At 66.3% G+C, this 21,736-nt stretch overlaps 1 protein-coding gene across 7 annotated transcripts in view; it reads right to left on the reverse strand.

Annotated features, from left to right (window-relative positions):
* The window catches only part of KCNT1 (potassium sodium-activated channel subfamily T member 1), a 60,676-nt gene that overhangs the window by 28,393 nt on the left and 10,547 nt on the right, over nucleotides 1-21,736 (reverse strand). For 3 of the 7 annotated variants that reach the window (XM_081790997.1, XM_081790995.1, XM_081790993.1), the window contains exon 1: nucleotides 20,848-21,007. In XM_081790997.1, coding sequence (XP_081647123.1) covers nucleotides 20,848-20,942 — 95 coding nt within the window. In that variant the 5' untranslated portion in view covers nucleotides 20,943-21,007. Of the gene's footprint in view, nucleotides 1-6,162; nucleotides 6,365-20,847; nucleotides 21,008-21,736 lie in introns of those variants that run through there. The other 4 variants (XM_081790994.1, XM_081790991.1, XM_081790998.1 and 1 more) reach the window with 3 other exon arrangements.

Consider the following 21,736-nt stretch of genomic DNA (forward strand, 5'->3'; position numbering starts at 1 on the left):
AAAGGCTTTCCTCTAGCTCCTGCCCAGTGCCACAGGCCAGCTCCTGCAGGCCACCTGCTGCCCCAGGGTGGCCCGCTGCCAGGGACATCCCGTGTCGGGAACCCGGAGGGGCAGAGCAGCCTGGGGGACCGAGGAAAGGCACGGTGGCCAGTGGCTTCTCCAACGGACAGGTGACCCCAGCCCGCATGTCCCCCGTGAGGCGGCCCCACCTGGGACCTCCTGCACACGTGTTGGAGAGAACCCCTGTCCTGGCACCCTCGGCTGGGCCGGGGGCCTGGGAGAGCCTCTTGGGGCCTCGGTGGGCACGGAGAGTCTGCTCTACCAGTGACAACGCTGGGGTGGCCGCAAATTGTCCGTTTCCCCCTGGGAAGCCCGAGGTGCCCCAGAGAGCCCTGCGGGTGCTGGAGGGGCCCTCCGCCCCACCACCACCGCAGCGCAGGGGGCTGGGCCGGGGAGCCAGAGGCCCGGGACTGTGGCCCAGCCCCCCCGGCTCCCACACACCTGCCGGGGTAATCACAGGCCCGGGTCACAGGCTGCGGCGGGGGCGAGCGTCAGCAGCAGCTGGAAGCTGAGTGAGCGGCGGCTGTCGCCGCTGACCATGGTAATTAATGACATCGGGTCCCACTTAGTGGCCACGCTGAACGCCCAGGGCTTGGACAGGATGTGGCCGCTCCGAGGAGGATGTTGGTCTCCCCAGCCTCAAAGCCACCATCCACTTGACCTGGATCTTAACGGAAGCCAGGATGTGCCTGGGGGCTAGGCTGAGGGGGGAGGGTCCCAGCAGTCATCTGCACGCCTGTCCCCACACACGCAAATGGTGGGGGTCCCCGTTCCCGCTGGGCTCTCCTGAGGGCTGTGGGTGTCCGCCTCTGGATGGCCCTGTTTGCTAGTCCAGGGCTCCTCCCCAGAGGACCGCCCACTGTCCCATCCCCGGCCTCAGCTCCACCCCCAGCAGCAGCACCTGATGGCACGGGGCGGCGGTGGCCGGGGCTGGCTCGTGCCCGGTCCCGCCTGGCTGCAGGGCAGACTGGACTCTGAGCCCCCTCCTCCCAGGGTCTGCTGGGGGTGGGAGGCCACTTGTCTTTCCCTGCTGCGGCCCCCTCCCTGCAAGCACTTACTGAGACAGAGAGGAGTCCAGGCTGAAATCTTCCACATGAGGCCTGGGGACAGACACGGGTGGTCACATCAACATGGAAGACGGATGGACGGAGGGCTTGGGCTCCTGGACCAGGTGGGGGCACAGACACTCAAGGAAGCTCCAGGCAGGGTCCGAGGGAAGCGGCGGGGTCGGGGGGGGGCACCCCTGGGCACACCCCCAGACCCGCGGAGCCCCCAGGCAGGCGGAGGTGCCCAGGTGCCCACGGGAGGCAGCCTGTGGTGAGGCGCTCACTGGGCCTGGCCCCCTCGGCGCCCAAGAAAGCAGCACAGCGGCCGTAGCACATGCACCCCCTGCCCAGGCCAGACGGCACACAAGGCCAAGGCCGCAGACACCCGCCTTCAGCACAAGGACTAAGCAAGAATCGGTCTATCCGGCGCGCGGTCACTGTCCCTGCTCCTGCCAAGCCCGCCTCAGGCACCGCGACCCCAGCTCCAGGGGAGGGCCACATCAGCCCCGCTTTATACCCAGGAAGCTGATGTGGCGAGAGGCGGTTCCCACACAAGGCCACAGGGCGGACGCAACAGCCAGGGCTCCCTCCTCGTCAAGTCTGTCTGCCTCCTCTCTGCTCCCCTGCTTTCTACGCGCCCGGCCACAGAGCCCACCAGCCCCGTACCCTGGCTTCCCAGGGAGAGGACAGGCCGAGGCAGGGAGCTGAGGCTTCCTGGGGGGCGCCCGGTGCACCCCTCCACTGGGTCAGCAATCGCACACCTGCTACCCTTTGGGCAGCCTGCCCTGGGATTCTCCCAGATTGGCCACAAGAGCTGACACCATGATGGCCGGGCCTGGGCTGGTGGCAGCTTTGGGCCTGGGCTGGAGGGGAGGCCGGCAGGGGGGTGGTGCTGGTGGCAGCTGGGGCTCTGAGGACTGGCCCCTGGGGGCTCTGGAGGGATGTGTGTATGCGTGTATATGCAGAAAGTCTATTTGCTGATGACGTACCCATCTGGTGCACAGAGGACTTCAGGGACCCTCTCTTAACCCTCGATGCTGCCATGTTCCAGAAGAGGATGCGAACGTTCAGGGAAGACCACTGCCTTCCAGAGGCCATGGCAGGGAGGAAGGAGCTGGCCTGCAGGGCTGGGCCAGCCCCTCACACGGGCCGGGTCATCCGCACACGGCCGCCCGCCGCCTGTGCAGGGCCCTCCAGGTGGGCAGGCCCCCCTCCGAGTGCCCCGGTCGACAGCTCCTCGTGCCCAGGACGGCACAGTGGGGCTGCGGGGAGGTCCGGGACGATGAGGGACTGGAGGGGGCGTGCTCAGGGGCCGGGCTCTGCAAGGAGCAAAGGAGGCCAGGGCTCTGCCGGGAGCTTCTGGCAGCTTCTACATGTTTGTCCACCTCAGGTTTCCTGTCCTGGCCCCGGCGCCGCCCCAAGCTCTGAGTTGGGGCGACAGCTGCACGGAGAGGGGTGGGGAGGAGGGGGCTGGGCAGGAGCCTGGCAAGGCCCAGGCTGTTGCAGTGGGGCTGTGGTGGTGGAGCTCAAGGAGGGTGGGTGAGGAGAGCGGCCGGGTTCCTGGAGGACCACGGGGGCCACCTAAAGGGGAGGGGGGCGAGCAGGCCTGTGGGGAAGGGGTTCCGCCTACTGCCTTTGGCTGTGGCAAGCCTGGGGTCACGGCAGACGCGCGGGACTCTGGGAAGGACAGCAGGAGAGCAGGACCACACTGGAGCCCCAAGAACCCCGAGGTGTGGAGCTGCACGCTGGGCTCAGAGCACCTGGCGGGGGGGCGGGCGTGGGTGCGCAGGGGGGCCAGCGGAGCAAAGTGGCCGCCGCTGAAAGGTGTTTCCTGCCGTCCTCGCTCCCTTTCCTGCCTCGGCCCCCGAGTTCACAGAAGCTCCCGGGACCCTGCACGCAGAGGTGCGCCCTGCCCCTCCACACCCGTCGTCAGGGGACAGGGCCGCTGGCAGGAGGGACACGCTGCCCCCAGGGGCCCCTCGACGCAGCCCCAAACTGGGGCTCACCGGGGTTCCAATCCCCGGCCAGGCACTGCCTCCAGCTGTTCCGGCCCCGCCTCCCCAGGCCCCGCCCCAGGCCCCGCCCCTCCCGGGGCTTCCCGCGGAGCCCCTCGGCGGGAGTTTCCCCTTCTACTCCCCAAACCCTGCCTGTCAGCCCACCTCTGAGTGAGGCCCCTCCGCGGATGTCCCCTGCCCTGAAGCTACCAATGGCGGGGCACCGGCCTCATCTGGTCGCAGCGACTCCTCCCCCGCCCAGGCCCTCCTCCTGGCCCCCCTCTTCCCCAGGACTCTCTGTCTGTCCCGGGGACACAGTGGCCTCTGCCCACAGCCTCAAGCAGGACCTCAGAGTTCCATCCTGGCCTCTGGCCTGCTGCCCCTCTCCTCCCCTCCGGGCATCCACACCGACGGGAGCGTCCCACTGCCAGCCTGGCTGTGCCTCCAGGTACCCCAAGCGGCCGTCCGCAGTGCTCCCCGCACCCCGCCACCACTCCCCACCACTCCCAGACCCCTGGGTTCTGCCTCCTAGATCTTTCTGCGGTCTTCCCGTGCCCTCTAGGCCACCCACTCAGACGTCCCTTCCGAGGATACACCGGTGAGCCCCTCACCTGGTGCAGAACCCAAACCTGGTGGGGGGCGGAGAAGGGGCGGGAGGGAGGTGCCCAGCAACCAGCCCCTTCCTCTCCAGCCCTGTCCGTCCGTCCAGGGTGGCACACCAAACATGCGGCAGCACCTGGGAAGGCCAAAGGCCCCCCAGCCCCGGGCTTCTTGGGGTCAGGAAGGGGCCCCAGCGCAGCCCCGACCCACGGGGAGAGTCCACCGGACCCCTTGGTCAAAGGCTCTTGAACGACGGTCTTCAACACTCCCCCTCCAGGTCGTGATTTCTAAGCCTTGCCCCTCCCCTTCCTGGCCCCACGAGGCATGGGGGAGGGGAAGGAGGAGACCCATGAGCTCAGAGCCCAGGGCGCTGGGGCTGGCCGGCGTGGCGGAGGGACCCGTGCTGGCCCACCCAGCATCCACGCCACTGGGGTGCACTGTGTTGGGTGGGGGGGCTTGAGCCCTGGCACTGGGAGCAGGCACCTCCCGGTGCCTTGCTGCCTCCCCGGCTGTAGTGGGCCACCCTGGGGAAGGCCAGTGCCTTGTGGTCCAGGAGCGCTGATCCTGGCTGGCCCCAGAAGGGGGCCCGGCATGCAGATGGGGCCAGCTTCAGGAGCTCTGGCCACTGGCTCCCTCTGACAGAAGGTCCCCATCACCCCGCCCTGGTTGTGCAGGACCCTCCGTCAGATCTGAGTTTCCAAGGAGCAAAAAGCCCTGTATGCCTTCCTCTGCTCAGGAACCTGCTGTGGCTCTCTACTGCTCCTGTCCAGAATAAACTCCATGGTGTGCATCTGCCATTTGAGGATACGGGGCTGCAGGGCTCCAGGCCCTGACACCACGGGCCAGCTACGCAGCTATAGACAGTCCCCCCTTCTCTGCTCTGCACAAGGAGGCTGATACCTGTACCTCAGGGGCTGCTGGGGATAGAGCGAGGCCACCCGTATAAGGGTCAGCACAGAACTGGGGGCAGAAGAGTGCGGGGAGGGGAGAGGACTTCCTGGAGGAGGTGGCCTTGCCATCTCAGCTCCCATTCTGCACTGCAGGTTCAGATGCAGGCTGGGCAGGACCTGCCTCTGCACCCCTGCAGGAACAGGGACAGCAAGGGGAACCGGTCTCTTGCAGAGGCTGGACTGGCTGTAACCAGAGCTTCCGGAGCCACTGCCCCCCGCGGCGCAGGAGGAGGATGGAAAGGAGAGGACTCTGTCCTCAGGGCCTTGGCCGGCACTTGCTGCCTTCCCGCCCGGGCTGCCCATTAGCTGCTCCGGCGCCTCTCAGAGGCACTTAATCTCCAGCCTTAGCATTCCGCTCTGGCAAATGGGAATAACCACCGGGCACCAGCTTTCCACCAGGGGTGCTCGGAGGAGCCAGAAACAGGGTGTGAGGGCAGGAGGGGCCTGGGTAGCCTGTGGCCAGAGGGGAGGGGCAGGGGAGAGGCTCCCGAGGCACCCCTCATCCTACCATCTGCCGGGCCGAGAGTCCCTGCCAACCTCGGCCCCAACTCTGACGAGGCATCGCACCCTCCCCGGGCTTTGGCCCTGGCTGTCGCCTCTGCCTGGAGGGCCCCTGCCCATCTTCCTGTGCCCCTCCCCGTAGGGCCAGCGGCCCTGGAAGCTCCCACTCGCCTCACCCCGGCCCAGCCTGCACCTCTCTGCCAGGCACAGGTTTCTGTGCCCACAACGTGTGCCCACACCCAGGGCGGATCTGATTCATCTCCGTTTCCCCCGCAGCATCTAGAAGGGTTCCCTGCACAGAGAAGGTGCTGGCTAAATACTGCTGCTGGCGGAGGACTAGTGCCGCAGACGGAGCCTCAGTGTCCTCATCCGTGGAATGGGGGTGCTGCGTCCAGCCCTGCGCTCAGCGGAGCTGGAGAAGGGCCGGTGAGGCCCCCTTCCCCAGGCGGGCCCCTCCCCAGGAAATTGGACCGCTGCACCCTGGTTGCCACCGGCTTCGGGCACTAGCCCCCCAGGGAGGCTCAGACCCGCGTCCCAGCTCCAATCTGCTATGCAGCCTTCAGCCAGCCCCCCCCCCCAGCCTCATGCTGCCCACTTCTGAAGTGGGGACTCGGATATTGGCCTCACCTCCCCACAAGCGGCGGCTGGAACCCCCTGGAGTGTGGGCTCAGTGGGAGAGGGCCGGGCAGGGGTCCCCGAGCCACCTGGCCGGGTGCCTCGGTCGGCTTCCCTGCTTCCCTCCGGTCTTACCTGCAGGCCCACCGTGCCAGCCTCTAAGAGCAGGAGGGAGGGGGAGAGCACAGGCTCCCAGAGGCCGGCTGACAGCACAGCGGGTGGTCCTTGCGCCCGGGTGAGGGTCCGGAGGGGGAGAACCCGGCCCTCCCCGCCCCCTTCCCGGGGCTGCGGGCGACGCGGCAGGTGCAGCCGAGCGGAGCCGGTGCGGGAGGCGAGCGGCAGAGAAGCAGAGCCCCTCCCGGCGGTACGCGGGGTCCCCCGGGCGCGCGCCCCTACCTCTGGCCCACATCGCTGCCCACGGAGCCCCCGCCGCGGGCCGGCAGCAGCGGGCTGAGCCCGTGCGGCTCCTCGGGCGCCGAGGCGCCGGCCGGGGCGCCCCCCGGGCCCGCCTTGCCCTCGGACGGCGAGCGCGGCAGCTTGGCCCGCGCCATCCTGCGGGAGCGCACGGGCGGGAGGCGGCGGGGGCGGCGCTCCCATCTCCGCGCCCCGCCCCGCGCTCCCCGCGCCGCCGCCGCAGTGGATCGGCCCGGGCGGGCGGGGGGCGCCGGGAGGCGGGGTGGGGGGGGGGCGGGGGGCGGGCGGACGCGCACGGAGCCCCGGCAGGAGGGGTCTCGGTGCCGGCTGCCGGGCCGCCTTATAACGGAAGTAGTAGTAAGAATCACGACAGTCACGGCGGCGCTGGGGGAGGGGAGCAGTAGTGGCGCGGTGACAGCTGGTGGTTCTCGGCCACTCACCTCCGCAGGCAGGCGCTGCCGGAGCCCAGGGAGCCTCGGTGCGCAGCCGCGCGCGCCCAAGTCACAGCCGGCCTCCGGGTCCAGGGGACCCAGGTGGGGCTCCGATGGCCTGCGCAGAGCGGCGCCCGACTTCCAGGCCCCGTTCTTGGTGCCTGCTCAGGCTGGGTGGGTCCACCCCCCCCCCCCCCCCCGCGCCCCCATTCCCTACCTCCCAGGGCTATCCGGAAGTCCGTGGGGGGACTCACCCAGCAAGCAGTGCTCATCTGCCAAGCTCGGCTCCATGTTGGACAAAGCGGCCGCTTTGTGGAGCCCTGTCTGCACCCCATGCCCGGCTGGGGACGGCTCTGATCACCTCACTGAACACGAGCAACTCAAGGAGACAGTGAAGATTTCGTTTTCGCAGAGTGGGGAGACTGAGGCACCGAAGTAGGAGGTGGCTTCCCCCGGAGACCGAGGCAGGGAGAAATGGATCGAGGACCCGGGAGGTGAGGTGGCTCACCCAGGTAACAGCCAGCGGGTGCTGGTGCTGGGGGTACCGAGGCTCTGGCTCTGGGTGCCCTGGGCGCAGGGGTGCGGAGATGCGTGGCTATCCCCCGCAGCGGCCAGCGGCTCCAGGCCCTCCTGACCTGCCCGAACCCTGACATCTAGACCAGAGGCTCCAGCTTGCCTGGCCTGCCCGTTTCTTCACCCCACCTGCGTGACCCAGTAAACCACCAGGGCCTGAGCTTACGGAAGGTCTGTGGGAGGCAGGTGGGCCCAGGGCACCCAGCCCCTGCCTGGCCCTTCCCCAGATCGCGAGGCAGGGACAGCTGGTGCGGAGCCGTTCGGTGGCCTCAGCAAACCCCCACAGCAGCATCCCCCCGACCGCGTTTCCATTAGGAATCTGCCCTGGAGACATGAGGGCTCTGTGTGGGCAAAGCCCCCTGCCTGCCTGCGTGAGGAGGGGACGAGGAGATGGCAGCCGCTTGTCCCCCTTCCCGTGGAGGGACGCGGAGCGGCTGGAAGAGCGAGCCACACGTGGTGGTGCCCGCGGCACGCGGCGAGCGGGGCCGCGGGCACAGGTGGCGTCCCCACAGCTGTGGCTCTGGGGTCCGGGCACCGTCCCCGGGCAGGGCCAGGCTCCCCGGGTCCGGTCAGTAGCGGAGAAGGGCCGGACGTCCGGGCTGCTCGCGGGGCTCCCCAGGAGGTGCCGGGAGCCGCAGGGCCCTCGGGATGCACTTCTGCCCAGACAGACACGAGCTCATGTTCCTCGACGGCTGCTGCGGCCCACCCGAGGCTCCAGGTGGCGGCGCCCGCCTCTCGGGCCGGCCCGTCTGCCGAGTCCGCCGTGGCTGCTGCAGTCCTGGACTCTGAGGGTAGTGATGGCTTCTGGGGTCCAGGATAAGTGTCAGGTGACAAGGCAAGGCTTCTCCAACATTTTGTATGACGCGCCCTAACGAGAGAAACCGGCTGACGTGCGTGGAAGGACCACCAGACAGCCGTCAGTGCTGCGTCCGGGAGCTGGTGGCGGAGGCCTTTCCAGCTGGCCGCCGTGTCACTTACATAAGGACTGGTTCGTTTGGAAAACGGTCATCCACTTTAGCCTCCGGCCGGTGCCGCGTCCACTGGCCGTGGAGGAGAGCCGGCCCTGGGCACGGGCAGCGGCCCGAGGCGCCTCGTTCCCCGGCCGTGGCGCGCCGTGAGGAGAGCCGCAGACTGCCCACTCCCACTGGGGTCGGGCGACCTCCGGCCCACGGCCGTGGTGGGAGGGCGGACAAGGGCGAGCGCCCTGGCCTGGAGCGCTATAAACGCCGCTCGGCTCCTGCTGCAGGACGGCTGTCCTGGGGGGTTGGGGTGGGGGGCGTCACCTCACATCCCTGTGACGATAGGGACAGGGCCAGGCCAAGTCCAGGGTGTCTGAGGTGGAGGCAGCCAGGCTTCTGGAGGACTGGATGGGGGGTGTCAATCAAGGCTGAGGGGATGGGTGGGCGGTGACACCCGAGACGGGGAGGAGCAGACGGGGTGGTCACCGATCCGTCCTTCACGCACCGACCAGACGCTGCCGTCTCGTGGCGGGGGGGGGGGGGGGGGGGGGGGGGGGGGGGGGGCGGGGGGCGGGCCGGACGCCCATGCCTGGTACTCCGCGGGCGGCTGGGCCGGAGGGGCGCCCCGGGGCAGGTATGGCCCACGGGGTCCGGGTATGATGTCTGGAGGTGTGAGGGCAGGTGGGCAGGCTGGCCCAGGAGCCTCCGGAACCCAGGAAGATGTGGAAACGGCAGAAGGCAGCAAGGGGCAACCCTGATGCTAGGGCACAGGCCCGGCATCGCGGACTTTCTGAAGCGGTGCCCAGGGGAACCAGGGGAGGCCCCTGCCTCCACCCTCCCGAGCCACACCGGTGTGTGCCCACGGGGTCCTGGGAGTCCTCACCCGCAGCCCCACTCCGCGAGAGGCGAGCCACAGGGTGTGCTGATCGCCCGGCTGGGGTGGCGCCCGGGCTGTCCCCGGGACCACAGCTAGACCTCCCAGGCTCCGGCCTGGGGCCCGTGAGCCCGTGAAGAGATGCTCAACGCCACCGAACACTGGGGAAACTCCTCAAGACGACCACGAGATACCAGCACGCACTCACCAGGACGGCTGCTCTGGAACCAACGGAAAATAAATGTGCCAGCACGGGTGTGGGGCATGGGAGCCTCGTGTGCTGCTTTCGGGAGCGTGCGACGCTGCAGGCATCGTGGGAGGGTCTGGGGCTTCCCGAGAAGCGGGGTTACCGTGATGCCCGCAGAACTGAAAATAGGGTCTCGAACGGGTATTTGCACACCCGTGTTCATGGCAGCGTCACTCACGACAGCTAAACACGGAAGCAACCCAAGGGTCCATCAGATGGACCACAGAAGGATGGGTACGTAAGACGTGGTCCGCCCACACCAGGGAACGTCAGCCTCAAAAAGGAGGGGAATCCCGGCACCTGCTGCCACGTGGGCGAACCTGGAGGGCACCGTGCTGAGTGACGCCAGCCCGTCACAGGGGGACACGTCCTGTAGGAGTGGACGCTCACCGGAGGCCCTGGAGGAGTCGGAGCCACGGACGCCGAGAGCGGGAGGGTGGGGCTGGGGGAGGGGAGGGTCCGTGTGTAACGGGACAGAGTCCAGTCTGGGAAGACGAACACGTTCTGGGGACGGAGCGGGGACGGCTGCTCAACAGTGTGAATGCACTTGACGCCCCTGGACTGCGCCCTTGAGACAATTAATTTTAGGGGCGCCTGGGTGGCTCAGTCGGTTAAGTGTCAGACTTCGGCTCAGGCCACGAACTCGCGGTTTGTGAGTTCGAGCCCCGTGTCGGGCTCTGTGCTGACAGCTCGGAGCCTGGAGCCTGCTTCGGATTCTGTGTCTCCCTCTCTCTCTGCCCCTCCCCTGCTCACACTCTGTTTTTCTCTCCTTCAAAAATAAAATAAACCTTAAAAAAATTTTTTTAAAAAGGTGGTAAATTTCGTTACGTGTTTTTTTCACAAAAAAAAAGTTGGGGAGGAAAGGTACAGAACCCAGCTGGCAGGGCTCTCCGCGGACACAGCAGGGACAGCTGAGCATCAGGATGGGCAATGATTACGACAGGGTGGATGGGTTTCCTGCTGCTGCTGTAACAAATCACCCCAAATTTAGTGGCTTAAAACAACACACATTTACCGTCTCGTAGTCCGGAGCTCAGAGGGCTAAAATCTAAGTGTGGGCAGGGCTGGTTCCTTCTGGAGGCTCTGGGGGAGGACACCCCCCACCTCTGCCAGCTTCTCGGGGTCCCTTCCTCACGCCGCTGTGACTTCTGCTTCAGCCCCTCCCCCTCCCTCTTCCGAGAACCCTGTGACAGCACTGGGCCACAGCGACCATCCAGGAGCGTCCCCTGCCCCCCGTGAAGAGCCTTACCTGCATCGCATCTGCAAAGTCCCTCTTGCCAGCAGGGGTGATGTGCAGGGCTGTGCTGCTGTCCCTAACCCAGCTATCTTCGCAGTGGAGGGAAAACCAGGAGACGTGGGACCACATGTCACCTAAAATGTCCCTTCACCTAAATCGTTTGCCCAGCCCTTGGACCCGACAGCCAGCCCGTGAGGAGCACCGGAGGCAGAGGGGCAGACTGAGCTGCTCTGGAAGAGGCACCCAGACACACACAGACGGCGACCGTTCTGCAGGAAAGAGGCGTCTCGGCTGCCGTTGCCGTGTAACAAGTCATCGCCAACGTCGCCACTTAAAGCAACTCCTTTATCATCTCACGGTGCTGTTGGCGCCACGTCGGAGCAGGGTTTAGCTTGGCTCTTCTCAGCTCGGCTTTTCCGTGGGGCCTCGCGAGGCTGGCGAGGCCGACGCGTGTCAGGCAGGGCCGGACTCTCTGGGCAAGACTCCGCCCGCCAGCTCATCCAGCCACCGGCAGGACTCAGTTCCTGGAGGCTGCAGGACGCGCCCCTGCTCCCGCCGGCTGTCACCGGCTCGCTTGTGAAGGGCCGTCGCACGCCTTGGCGCGTGGCTCCCCCGTCCTCAGAGCCAGGAACGGTGCGCCAAATTCCCCCGGGCCCCAAAGCTCTGCCTCTTGGGCTCCAGCCAGAGAAAACGTTCTGCTTCCACAGGGCTCGTGTGGTCGGACGGGGCCCGCTCAGATGACCGGTAACCTGAATTACCACGCACAGTCCCTTGCCACGCCACACAGGCGCACGGCTCAAACAACAGAAACGCGTTCCCTCGCGGTCCTGGAGCCCGGACGCCCAAGACCACGACGCCGGCGGGGCTGTGCTCCCGAGGCCGCCTCCTCGTCCCGCACACGGCTGTCTTCTCTCTGCGCCTGTCTCCAGATCCCCATTGGCGAAAGGGCTCCAGTCGTACAGGATCAGGGCCCACGTTGACGACCTCATGCTCACCTGATTACCTGCGATGACCCTGTTTCCAGACGAGGTCACTTCTGAGGCACTGGTGGGCGGGGAGCCTCAGGCGGTCAAAAGTCCACCACATGACTTTAGGAGAGATGAAGCTCAGCCCCCGACACCGTGCGACGCATCCTGATCCTGGCCGTGGCCGGGACGTCTCATCGTATTCACGGTCCTGGGCGGCCTGGAGATCCCGAGGGGCCGCACCTGGCGGGAGCCATTCTGGATCAAGAGCAGTTTGAGCCCTAATAACCAGAAGGACACAACACCCCTGGGCTGAGCAGACCAGCTGCGAGGGGCTGGGGGCCACCGGGTGGGGTCTCCCCGGGCCAGGTTGCTGCCACTCTCCCCCGACCCCGCCGGCCCCTCACTCACCTCCACGCCCCTTAACCAATTCCTGGGCACCACCAGAATCTCCCCCGTTCTCCCCCTGCCCCCTCCCCAGCACAGGGCGTGAGTCACAGATGCCCCACAAACGCCGCTCGGAATCTGCTTCCGTGAGACACTCACTTCCCAACAGGGGCCTGGCCTGGGCGCCTGGGCGGCTGGACAGCTGGCACTTTCCTGCCGCCCGGCGGGAGTGAGAGGATCTCTCCGGACGTTTCCGCTCCCCCAACAGCTGGGAGAGCTCGCGCGAGGGTCCCGCTGCTGCCCTAATGGGGACCGCACGCTGGGTGGTCCAACAGCAGAAACGGTCCCGCCAGTTCTGAGCCCAGAAGTCCACGGTCGGTACGGCTGGGCTGCCGTCCCCTGGACGCTCCAGGGGACCCCTCCCACCTCTGGTGGCTCCAGTGTCCCCCGGCTTGTGGCCTCGTCCCTCGGATCTCTGCCCCTGTCCTGAAGTGGGCTCCTCAGTCTGTGTTAAATCTCCCTTCGCCTCTCTCTTTTTCAACTTGGGGTAAAGTAGACATAACACAGCTTAGCATTTTAACCATGTTTTGCCTCCTTCTTTTGAGGGCACTTCGATGGCACCTGGGGCTACCAGGGTACTCTCCCCATCTTAAAATCCTTTGGACCCCCGCAAAGAGTCACAGTCTGGCAGCTCCAGACAGCCCATCTGTGTCCACTCCTGCCCAGAGGATGCAGAGGGATGTGAGAGGGCTGGCCTGGGGGGGCCGACCCTGCCCTGGTGCCACATCTCCCCGCACACGGGCATTACAGCCACGGCCAGACTCAGCTGGAGTCCCTGCCCACCCTCCCCTCCAGAAGGGGACACAGGGTCAGGGCCCTTCTCCCTGCTCCTGGGCCCTGGTTAAGTGCTCTGAAAGGGGGCCCCAAACACAGGAAAACCTGCCAGAGAGGCAGAGAAAGACAAAGACACAGAGAGAATGAGCTGCTAATTAGCGAGATGCGGGCAGGAGCAGGGCCTGGGCTCCAGGGGCTGGATGGGAGGGGCTTTCCCAAGATGACCTCGCTTCTTTAGCCCCTCTGGACCCCCGGGCCCCCGAAGCGGGCACGTGGTGAGGAGCCCACAAAGGCTCAGAATGCGGGCAGGGAGGAGGGAAGGAGCCAGGACCCGGCCCCCCTACCCCGTGGGCCTGGGGAGGAGGGTGCTGCCGGCTCAGCCCCCAGAGGGGCCTCCTGTCCCCGGACCCAGGGACAGAGATGCGGTGGGGTTGGCCAGGGCCTTGCCATGCTTGGGGAGCTGCCCTTGCCCACCACACAGCTGTGAAGAGAGGCTGGGGGCACCCACGTCTGCTCCCTCAGACTCCCCCCCCCCCCCCACACCTGCACCAGAACCCGAGCCCCCGCCCAGTCCAGGCACCTTCCTGGCTCTGCCCGTCCCCTCCCCACGACCCGACCCCCAGGCCTTTTCCCTGCTCCTGCTGCCCCATAGGAGCAGCCTCCTCCCTGGGCTATCGTGGGGGTCAAGGTCACGAAGGAGGCAGCGCCCCCACAGCCCCTCCTCTGGAGTCCTCAGGGCCCGGAGCCATCGTTCCTGCTGTCCGGGGGTGGGGGGAGGTGTCTGTCTGCTCCTGGCTCCTGCGGCCCAGTGGGAGGGGGCCTCTTTTCCGGCATTTCCGCTTGGGAGTGTATTTTCAATATCACTTCAGGCCCTGCCCCGGAAAACACCCCAGCAGAAGGAGAGGCCAAGTTATTCACAGTCTCCGTCCAGCCTCAGCAGACCAGGGGTTCCACCCCACACGGGCAGTGACCACCCTGCGGGCCCAGCACGCGCTCCACAACCCCACACTGGAAACTCCCTTAGAGACCGGAGGAGGGGGCGGGTGCCGGGCCCCTGGGTCCCTAGCTTCTCGGGGCCGCCTGCCCCCATCACACTCGTACCCTGTGATGGGGACGTCAGGGTCCTGGGGTGCCGTAACAAAGTGCCACAAACCGGGAGGCCCGAAACAACAGGAATTTATTTTCTGCCAGTTCTGAGGCCAGAAGTCTGAAATCGAGGTGTGGGCAGAACCTCATTCCCTCCGGAAGCTCCAGGGAGGGTCCTTCTTGCCTCTCCCAGCTCCTGGGGGCCCCAGTGCTCCCGGCCTGTGGCCGCGTCCCTGCAGCCTCTGCCCTTGCCTTCACGCGGGTTTGCCTGTGTGTCTTTTCTTGTAAGACACCTTCTTCACAGAGGGTAGCACCTGCCCTCACCCGGAATGAGCTCCCCTTGAGAGCTTCACCTTAACCACAGCTACAAAGACTCCATTTCCAAGTAAGATCACACGCACGGGCTCCAGGTAGACCCGCTCCCCGGGTGGAGGCTCAGTCAAAACACCACAGGGGTCTGGGGCACTTTCTGGAGACCCGCTCTTCCTGAAGCCCCCCTTAAGCAGCGCTGTGACCCTGGACAGGTCCCTCTGCTGCAGGAACTGCCTCCATTCAGCCGGCACACACGCCCAGCCCGGAGGGGAGAGGAGGCTCCAAGCGGGCTCTCTCTCCAGGCTCTCCTGGGTCGCCCTCAAAGCTTAAGGAGTTTAAGTCAAAGCACAGCTCAGTCCCGGGAAGGATGAACTGCCGTTCCTTCTGTGGCGTCAACTCAACCTTCCAAGCCTGCCGTGGGCTCGTGTGTTGAGGCCCTAACCCCCGGCGTGATGCTGTGAGTGGGGGGTCTTGGGGGTGATTAGGGTTAGCTGAGGTCATGAGGGTGGCTCCGGGGATGGGGCTGGTGCCCTTATGAGAAGACACTGGGGAGCTCCCTCCAGCCCCACACCACCCCTGCACCCGGGAAGAGGGCCGTCACTGGGACCGGCTGTGCGGACACCCTGCTCCCAGACCCACGGTCTCCAGAGCCGCGGGAAATAAATGTGTTGTTTAAGCTGTGGTGTTTTGTTACACAGCTCAGCTGACTGAAGCACAACCTGAACACTGCCGCCCCCTAGCTTCGCTTCAGATGGAGGCGGCGGGATGGTCCCTGCACGACACCATTACGGCAATAAGTGGCACATCAAGGGACCAACGGGAATTAGAACTTGAAACCAAAACTGATCGTGGTCTTTGTGACCCCGGAGGATGCCGGCTGCCCCCTCACTGGGCATCTGTGCCATGCTCTGCACCGGTTGAGGAGGAACTGAATTCTGAGTCACGCGTACAAGTCTCCGGAGACATACGCTGACCTGCACAGTCCTGGGGCAGGATGGGGAACGGGGCTCCCCGGGGGACACCTGATTCCCCACCATGCGGACTCCCAGATGCCCCCAGGGCACGGGCAGGGGGAGCCAGGAATGCTGATGCACCCTTGGCCCCCAGAAGACTGAGCAGCTCGCCCGTTTCACAAGTGCAGACACAGGTCCCCGAGCCTGGCTGACCCATCTCAGCACACGCGTGCCTGTGCCCCTCCACCCCCAGCCCCTCTCCTGTCTGTCTGCGGTGTCCCTTTATTGTCCATCCACTCGCAGCTCCCCCTGTCCCCTCTTGGCCTCCCGGGCTTGGGGGAGAGGTGACTCAAGTCCCCAGAACCCCCACTTGGAGGGAGGGACTCCAGCAGGAGGAAGGCCTGACCTGCCCCCAGGATCCCAGCCTCCACAGGGAGTCGTCCACCCTTGTCTCTGCCCTGCGCCAGCCACCCCCCAGGCCCTTGTTCCCTGTGGGGGGCCCCAGGTGACCGGGGAACAAGATCAGGGAACAGACGGCCCAAGCCGGCCCACAGTGGAGTGAGGGAGATGCAGGCAGAGGAACCCTGGGCCCAGAAAGTGACTGGAAAAATCAAGACACAAATTTTACTCCCTAAGGACACCTTAAAGCTCATGGAATTGCCCAGAACCTGGCACCACCGGAGGCTTTTCCTTGACTCAGTCACGTAGCCCCAAGCAGAATCCTGGAGAAGCAGCCTTCTCCAGGCATCCAGCATCGGCTCCTGGAGCCCACGCCCGCGCCCCAGCCCTGCTCCGCGGGAAGCCAGAAAGCGCCCAGCCACCATGCAGGGGCTTGACAGGCAGGACAACGCTGCGGTCAGCACACACAGGGATGCCATGCCTGAGCGAGGAGGGTGGGGGCTCATCCAACAGGCTGGTGTGACAGCAGGCGGGACACCTGGGTGGCTGTTCCGGGCCCAGTGGGGTCTTGGGGAGCAGGGAGAGGAGGGGCTTGGCTTTCGTTCCACGTCCCCGCTGCCCGGGCACCATCCAATGCTATTCGTGGAGCTGAAGGTGGTGGGATACCCCCCAACCTGATCGGGGCCACACCAGCCTGGCCCTCCACCATTTCCCTGATCGGCTGTGTCCTCCGAGGCCTGTGGGTTGGCAGTGGACACAGGCGCCCAGCCAGGGCTGGGCAAGGAGCAGATGCCGGGGCAGAGCTGGGGCCTCACCCTGTCCCACCCTGTGGGTCGGCCCCGTCCAGGAGTCGGGCCGCAGGGAGAAGGCAGGCCCCCAGGAGGCCTGGGCCCAGCAGCCCCACGCAGGAGGGACCCAGCGGACGGGGCCGAGCAGCGGGGCTCCTCTGGCGTCACGCCGCCCCTGCTTCAGCCGGACTGCCACGGGTTGGGGCGCGTCCACGGCCACCCTCCACCGTGAAGCGCCCTCCATATTCATCGGTACGCACGGAACCCACGTGTGCGAGGCTCGGGCCAGCCTGCGGCCCCCATGGCCCTGGCTTCCCTCACAGCCCCCGAGCTGTCCCGGACGCCCCTCCAGACGAGAGATCCCTGCCAACGCTTGCCCTCTGCGGCTCTCAGGCGGGTCCTGGGTCCCGTACCAGTGAGCAAGAACAGTGTCCCGCCCTCTGCACCGTGCTGCCCTCCCAGGCTACCCCTGCCTCATCTGCAGGAGCCCTGGGTGGCGGGAGGGAGGAGGGAAGAGGGAGGCCAAGGGCTGGGGGAGGGGCAGGAGCACAGCGGAGGGAGCACCCTGAGGGGTCAGAACCCACTCGGAGCCATGCGCGGGCTTGGTGGCATCTCCAGTGCGGCTCAGTGACGTCCATTTATTAACAGTTACAGCTGAACGGCCCTGAGGGCAGAGCCGTTCCATGGGACCCCCACTCCTGGGGGGGCTTCACTGTGCACGCTCCAGGGGCCTGATCCCCTTCTGCTCGGCGGAGGGGAGGGGCAGGGAAGGGGCACGCCTCCCGCAGAGGCCCCAGCCCTGCCCGCACCCAGTCCAGGTTGGAGGGGCCCCGTGGACCGAGGTCGAGGAGGAGCCCCTGCCCCGGGGGCCGTGGCTGTCCCCTGTCCCCGCCGCAGGCCGGCAGGGGTCTGAGGCCCCCCTGCCCCTGCAACGCAGGACCGGCCTTGTCCCCACTTCCCAGCTTGCTGTGTGAAATACTATCCGGTGCTGCTCAACTGCAGACACATCAGCTCCACGCTCTGTTGTCAGAGGGGCCAAGGCAAACAGCCGCGGGGGTGGCATTCTGACCCCTGAGGCCCGGCCTCCTCTTCCTTCCTGCAGCAGGCCGATGTCCCCCCCACCCCCAGCCCCCAGCGCCCCCGAGAGCCTCGGCCCTGGATGCTTCTACGTGTGCACGTGTCCTGCACTCAGAGGCCTGGGAGAGGGGAGGGCACAGACCCCGACACTGCCTCCAGCTGTGGCTCCGGCCACCCCGCCGGGCCAGTCCTGGCTGGCGGACAGCTGCGGAGAGCAGGCGGTCCGGGTCCTGCAGTCGGGGAGATGGCCACATGCCAGGCCCTTTGTCCTCACCGGTGGCTTCCCCACCCCAGCCTTTTGACAGCTGTGCCCCGTGTGGGGGACAAGGCTGCGGTGTGACAGCCCCCGTGTCCCCTTGTACCTCAGTGCACAGAGCCCACCTGCATCATCCTGAGCCCGGGGGTGGGGAGTGGGGCTGAGAGCCTCCTGTCCGGGATGCAGGCGAGGAGGGGGAGAAACACTCTTAACGGCAAAGCGCCCAGTGGCAGAGCCCCTTCCCCCTCGTGTCACTCGAGGCGAGGTCCCATCACAGTGCTCTTCAAGGTGACTGGGGCTGTCATCACCTTTTCAGGAGGAGGGCTCACAGTGGGGGGGCCTGCAGCCTCCAGCTGTGACTCAGACCCCGGGAGCACAGGAGGGTCAGCCCTGGACAGGGCTGGGAGGGGACAGGAGGGGCCTCCTCAGCGGCTCCTTGGGCCCTGGGCACACGGGCAGCGGGCTGTCCCAGGGTGGGGCAGGGAGTCCTGAGCTCCAGGCCTTGGAGGGTCCAGGTGCGCTTCTGCCGAGAGCCCTGCCCCCTGGGACCCCAAGACCTGGTCCCGCAGGCAGCGGTGAAGGTCGTCCTAAGACCTCAGCTGCTCCCTGGAAGGTCTGTGAGCTCTGGCTCCGCCCTCCTCCCCCGCCTGCCCCCCTCCCCCCTCTCCCCAGAGGGCGCTGCAGCCTGGCCCACGGCCCACGTGGGCTGAGTCTCTCCCTCCCTCCAAGGCCACAGTGTGAGGCTGCAGTGACTCACTGCTCGTGGCTTTATTTCTCTGGAGAGCAGGAAGCCCACAGCCCCGGCCGCCCACTCACAGCCTGCCGAACGCCAGGGCATCAGTACCCCCCCCACCCCCCGCCAGAGCCTGCCCTGGGGCCCGTGAGCTGGAGGTGGAAAACAGGGGGACGGAAAGGGTTCCGGGAGAATGTTGCTGATGGGGGGGGGGGGGGCAGGGGGCCAACCCTGTGCTAGTGGCAGGGTCTTCCTGAGCTCCCAACCTCATGGCACAGAGGGACAGCCCACAGGCCCAGGTCCCCTGCCGGCCCCGTGCCCCCGGAAACATCCTTACAGGCTCCCCATACGTGCAGAAGGGGTCCTGATGGGCCGGGGAGAAGCCTGCTTCCACCTTCCACTTTGGGAATCAGTGATGAGGGAGGGGCACAGACATCAAGGATGAGACGAGCACAGAGGGAGAGGCTCGAGGGGCCACAAATATCGAGGAGGGGGCCTCCCATAGCCAGGCTTTCACTGTCTCCTCCCTGAGCTTGGATGCCAGCTCAAAGCCCAGCGCGTGCCTCCTAGTGTATGTGTCCTTATGGAAGGGGGTGTCCAGTGATCTCAGTACCCTACCCCACCCTTCGTACACCATGCTGGTTTCCTGTACTGCCTGCCCCGATGTCCATGGGCACGAGAGGGTTCATGAGAGGGACCAACCAAACTTGAGCCAGAGAAGCTTGAAAACAGAGAGACTTCTCCAACTGGGCTCCTGATACAGTGGCTGGCAGGGCATACGGGACAAGTCCCCACCCCCGCCCCAGGTGGCTGCTCCTGGAACCCTGGGCAGCCAGCACTGTGCCTCACAGGCTCCCCTCCAGCCCCCAAGCCAGCGGGGGTAACATCACCAGGAACCTGTCTTGACGCGCAAACCAGCAGCCCCCTCCCCACCTGTGAGGCCCCTGGACGCTCCAAGGGCCAGGCATGTCCACCCAGGCCCGGTGCCTCCTCTCTGGGGTGAGTGCCATCCACTCCTGAAAACTGAGGGGAGGGGTGCGTCACTCTAATTTTATCAACCACAGACACTGGCATTTATCGATGCGTCCAGAGGCCCTGGGTCTGCCCAGGGAGACAGACGCCATTCCTTCCCACATTGGAAAAATCCCCAGAGCTGCTGTTTTCAAGAATTAAGCAGGTCCTAGGGGACTAGGCGCTGAGGGGCTGGTGCTGCCGTAGGAGGACGCTCAGCACACAGGTTTGACTCGGGAAAGCCCCCGGCCTCCTGCGTTCCAGGAGGGCAGGCGAGCCCCCAGCCGCATACACCAGGACCCTCCTGATCCCGCTGCCTCTCCAGAGAGTGAAGCTCAGCTCTTTCCCGGGTGTGAGCCCTTGGGTGAGCTTACTTATGACCACAGCACTCAGTCTGACAAGAGAGAACACAGAATGCAGAAGGTCCCTCTGCTGAACCCACAAACTTGGCCATGAGTGGGCGAACATGGCGGTTTATGTCTTCTGTCCCCTGCTCGGAGGACGCGACCAGATGTGGCGTGGGCAGGTAGGAAGCTCTGTGTTCAGGGGTCGGCACAGCGAGCTTCGGCAGCTCCTCACGGGCACTGTCCTTACACACCGACCTCAGTCACTAATGTCATTTTCCCAGCTGCGGCTCCAGCAACTGATCCTCTGGAGGCTCAGTCTGCGTCCTGACCATTTCAACCTGGACACCTCACGTGCCACCTGGAATAATTGCACTGCTGGGGGAGGGGGCATGCACATTCGCTCTGCCGGGTCCGGGGCTGGGAGGGGGCGGGGAGGGGGGAGGCACCAGCAGGTACCAAAGGCCCCTCAACACACAAGGCAAGGAAAACGGGCTCATTCCCAAGCCCCGCAGGCTCCAGCCCCGCGTGAGTCCCTGCACTTGCCTTCACTGGCAGGCCCGAAAGCAGCTCTCCTGAGGCTGACAGCGCTAAAGGGCCGCTGTTTACCCAAGACAGCTATTTGGGGAAAAGGCAGAGAAAAGCAACATTGCTTGCAGCTTCCTGCCAGCTCCCTCGGCGCATGAATTATTCCCAAGGTTCTGCTGGTCTCTTACCGAAAGACTCCAGTTCATTCTGCTTTTGTCCACCCAGGAGAATTTGAGGTGAGGGAATGCTGTCCCCCTCCATAAGAACCCACGACATAAGCTCGAAAGGCACTCGCTCAGTCAGTGACAAATGGCCACAGCCAGAGTCTGGAGGACACCAGCCTTCAGCCAGGCTCTGGGGCTCCACCACCGGCTTGCTTCGGGCGCTGGCTTGTCCCCCAAATCGGCAGGGCTGCGAGTGGGGCGGGGGGCTGGGCGCAGACGCGGGGACGCCTGGCCCCGGGACCGGTGTTTGGGAAGACTCCCCAGCACACAGCTCTCCGTCATCCCCTCCGGGAGCCCCTCCCGGAAGGTGCTTCCCACGTCGCCCAGCCCCCACCCGAAACTTCTCCCGTCCGGAAGCCCGGGAAAGTTGAAGGGCAGCGGAGCGGACCGGCCTTCAGCACCGCGGACAGCTCCGAGCGCGCCGCGGCGCGACCCCCTCCCTACCATACCTGTCGTCGTTCTGGAAGGACGGGTCTCCCAGCAGCAGGTCCCGGAAGCGGTACCGCGGCGGCAAGGGCAGCACCTCCGTGTCCAGGTCGCTCATCTTGAGGCTGGCGGTGTCCAGGCACGCGCCGTCCCCGCGGACGCCGTCCCCGGCGCCGGGCTGCCTGCGGGCACACGCCAGCGCCCCTTCAGCCCGCGCCCGCGCTGTGCCCGCGCCCCCCCTCCCGGCCCCCCTCGCGGCCCCGCCTCCTGCAGCCATCGCCGCCCCCCCCCCCCCCCCCCCGTCAGCCCCGCGCTGTACCCACCCCCCTGCCAGCACCACCCCCTCCCGCCTGCACCCCCCACTCCACCCCAGCCGGACTCTTGCGCCCCCTACCCACCTGCCACCTGCCTGGTCAGCCCCACACAGCCCCTGGCCAGCACCACCCCCCCTCCCGCCTGCACCCCCAAACCACTCTGCCCGGCCCAGCTTCCTGCAGTCCCCCCCGCCCCAGGGCCTGCCTGCACGAACCCCCCCCCCCCCCCACACGCACACACTGTAAGCCCCACAGCCCTTGGCCTGCCCCCAGCAGCCCCACCCAGACCGCCAGGCCTGTGGCCACTGAGATGCACTCACTGCCCCTGCCTGGGGCTCACTCCGACGCACCTCCAGGGCATGGCGGGAGGCTTGTCAAGGCCAATTCAGGGCCCTGTAAGCCTTCCTGCTTTCCCCTCCACAGTTCTTGCTAAGGCTGGCTGCTTGGGGTTCCTCAGGGTCCAGGACACCCATCTTTGACCCAAAGGCCTCCTCCCAGACCCTCAGGCTCTTGGGGGACGGGTGGGGGTGAATGACCAGGAGCCTTCAGAAGAGGCCCTTGTCCTTGGCCTGCCTGGGGCCAAGCGGCTTGGGTCAGA

Source organism: Panthera onca, chromosome D4 (genome assembly GCF_046562875.1).
Source record: "Panthera onca isolate mPanOnc1 chromosome D4, mPanOnc1 haplotype 2, whole genome shotgun sequence".
Lineage (NCBI taxonomy): Eukaryota > Metazoa > Chordata > Mammalia > Carnivora > Felidae > Panthera > Panthera onca.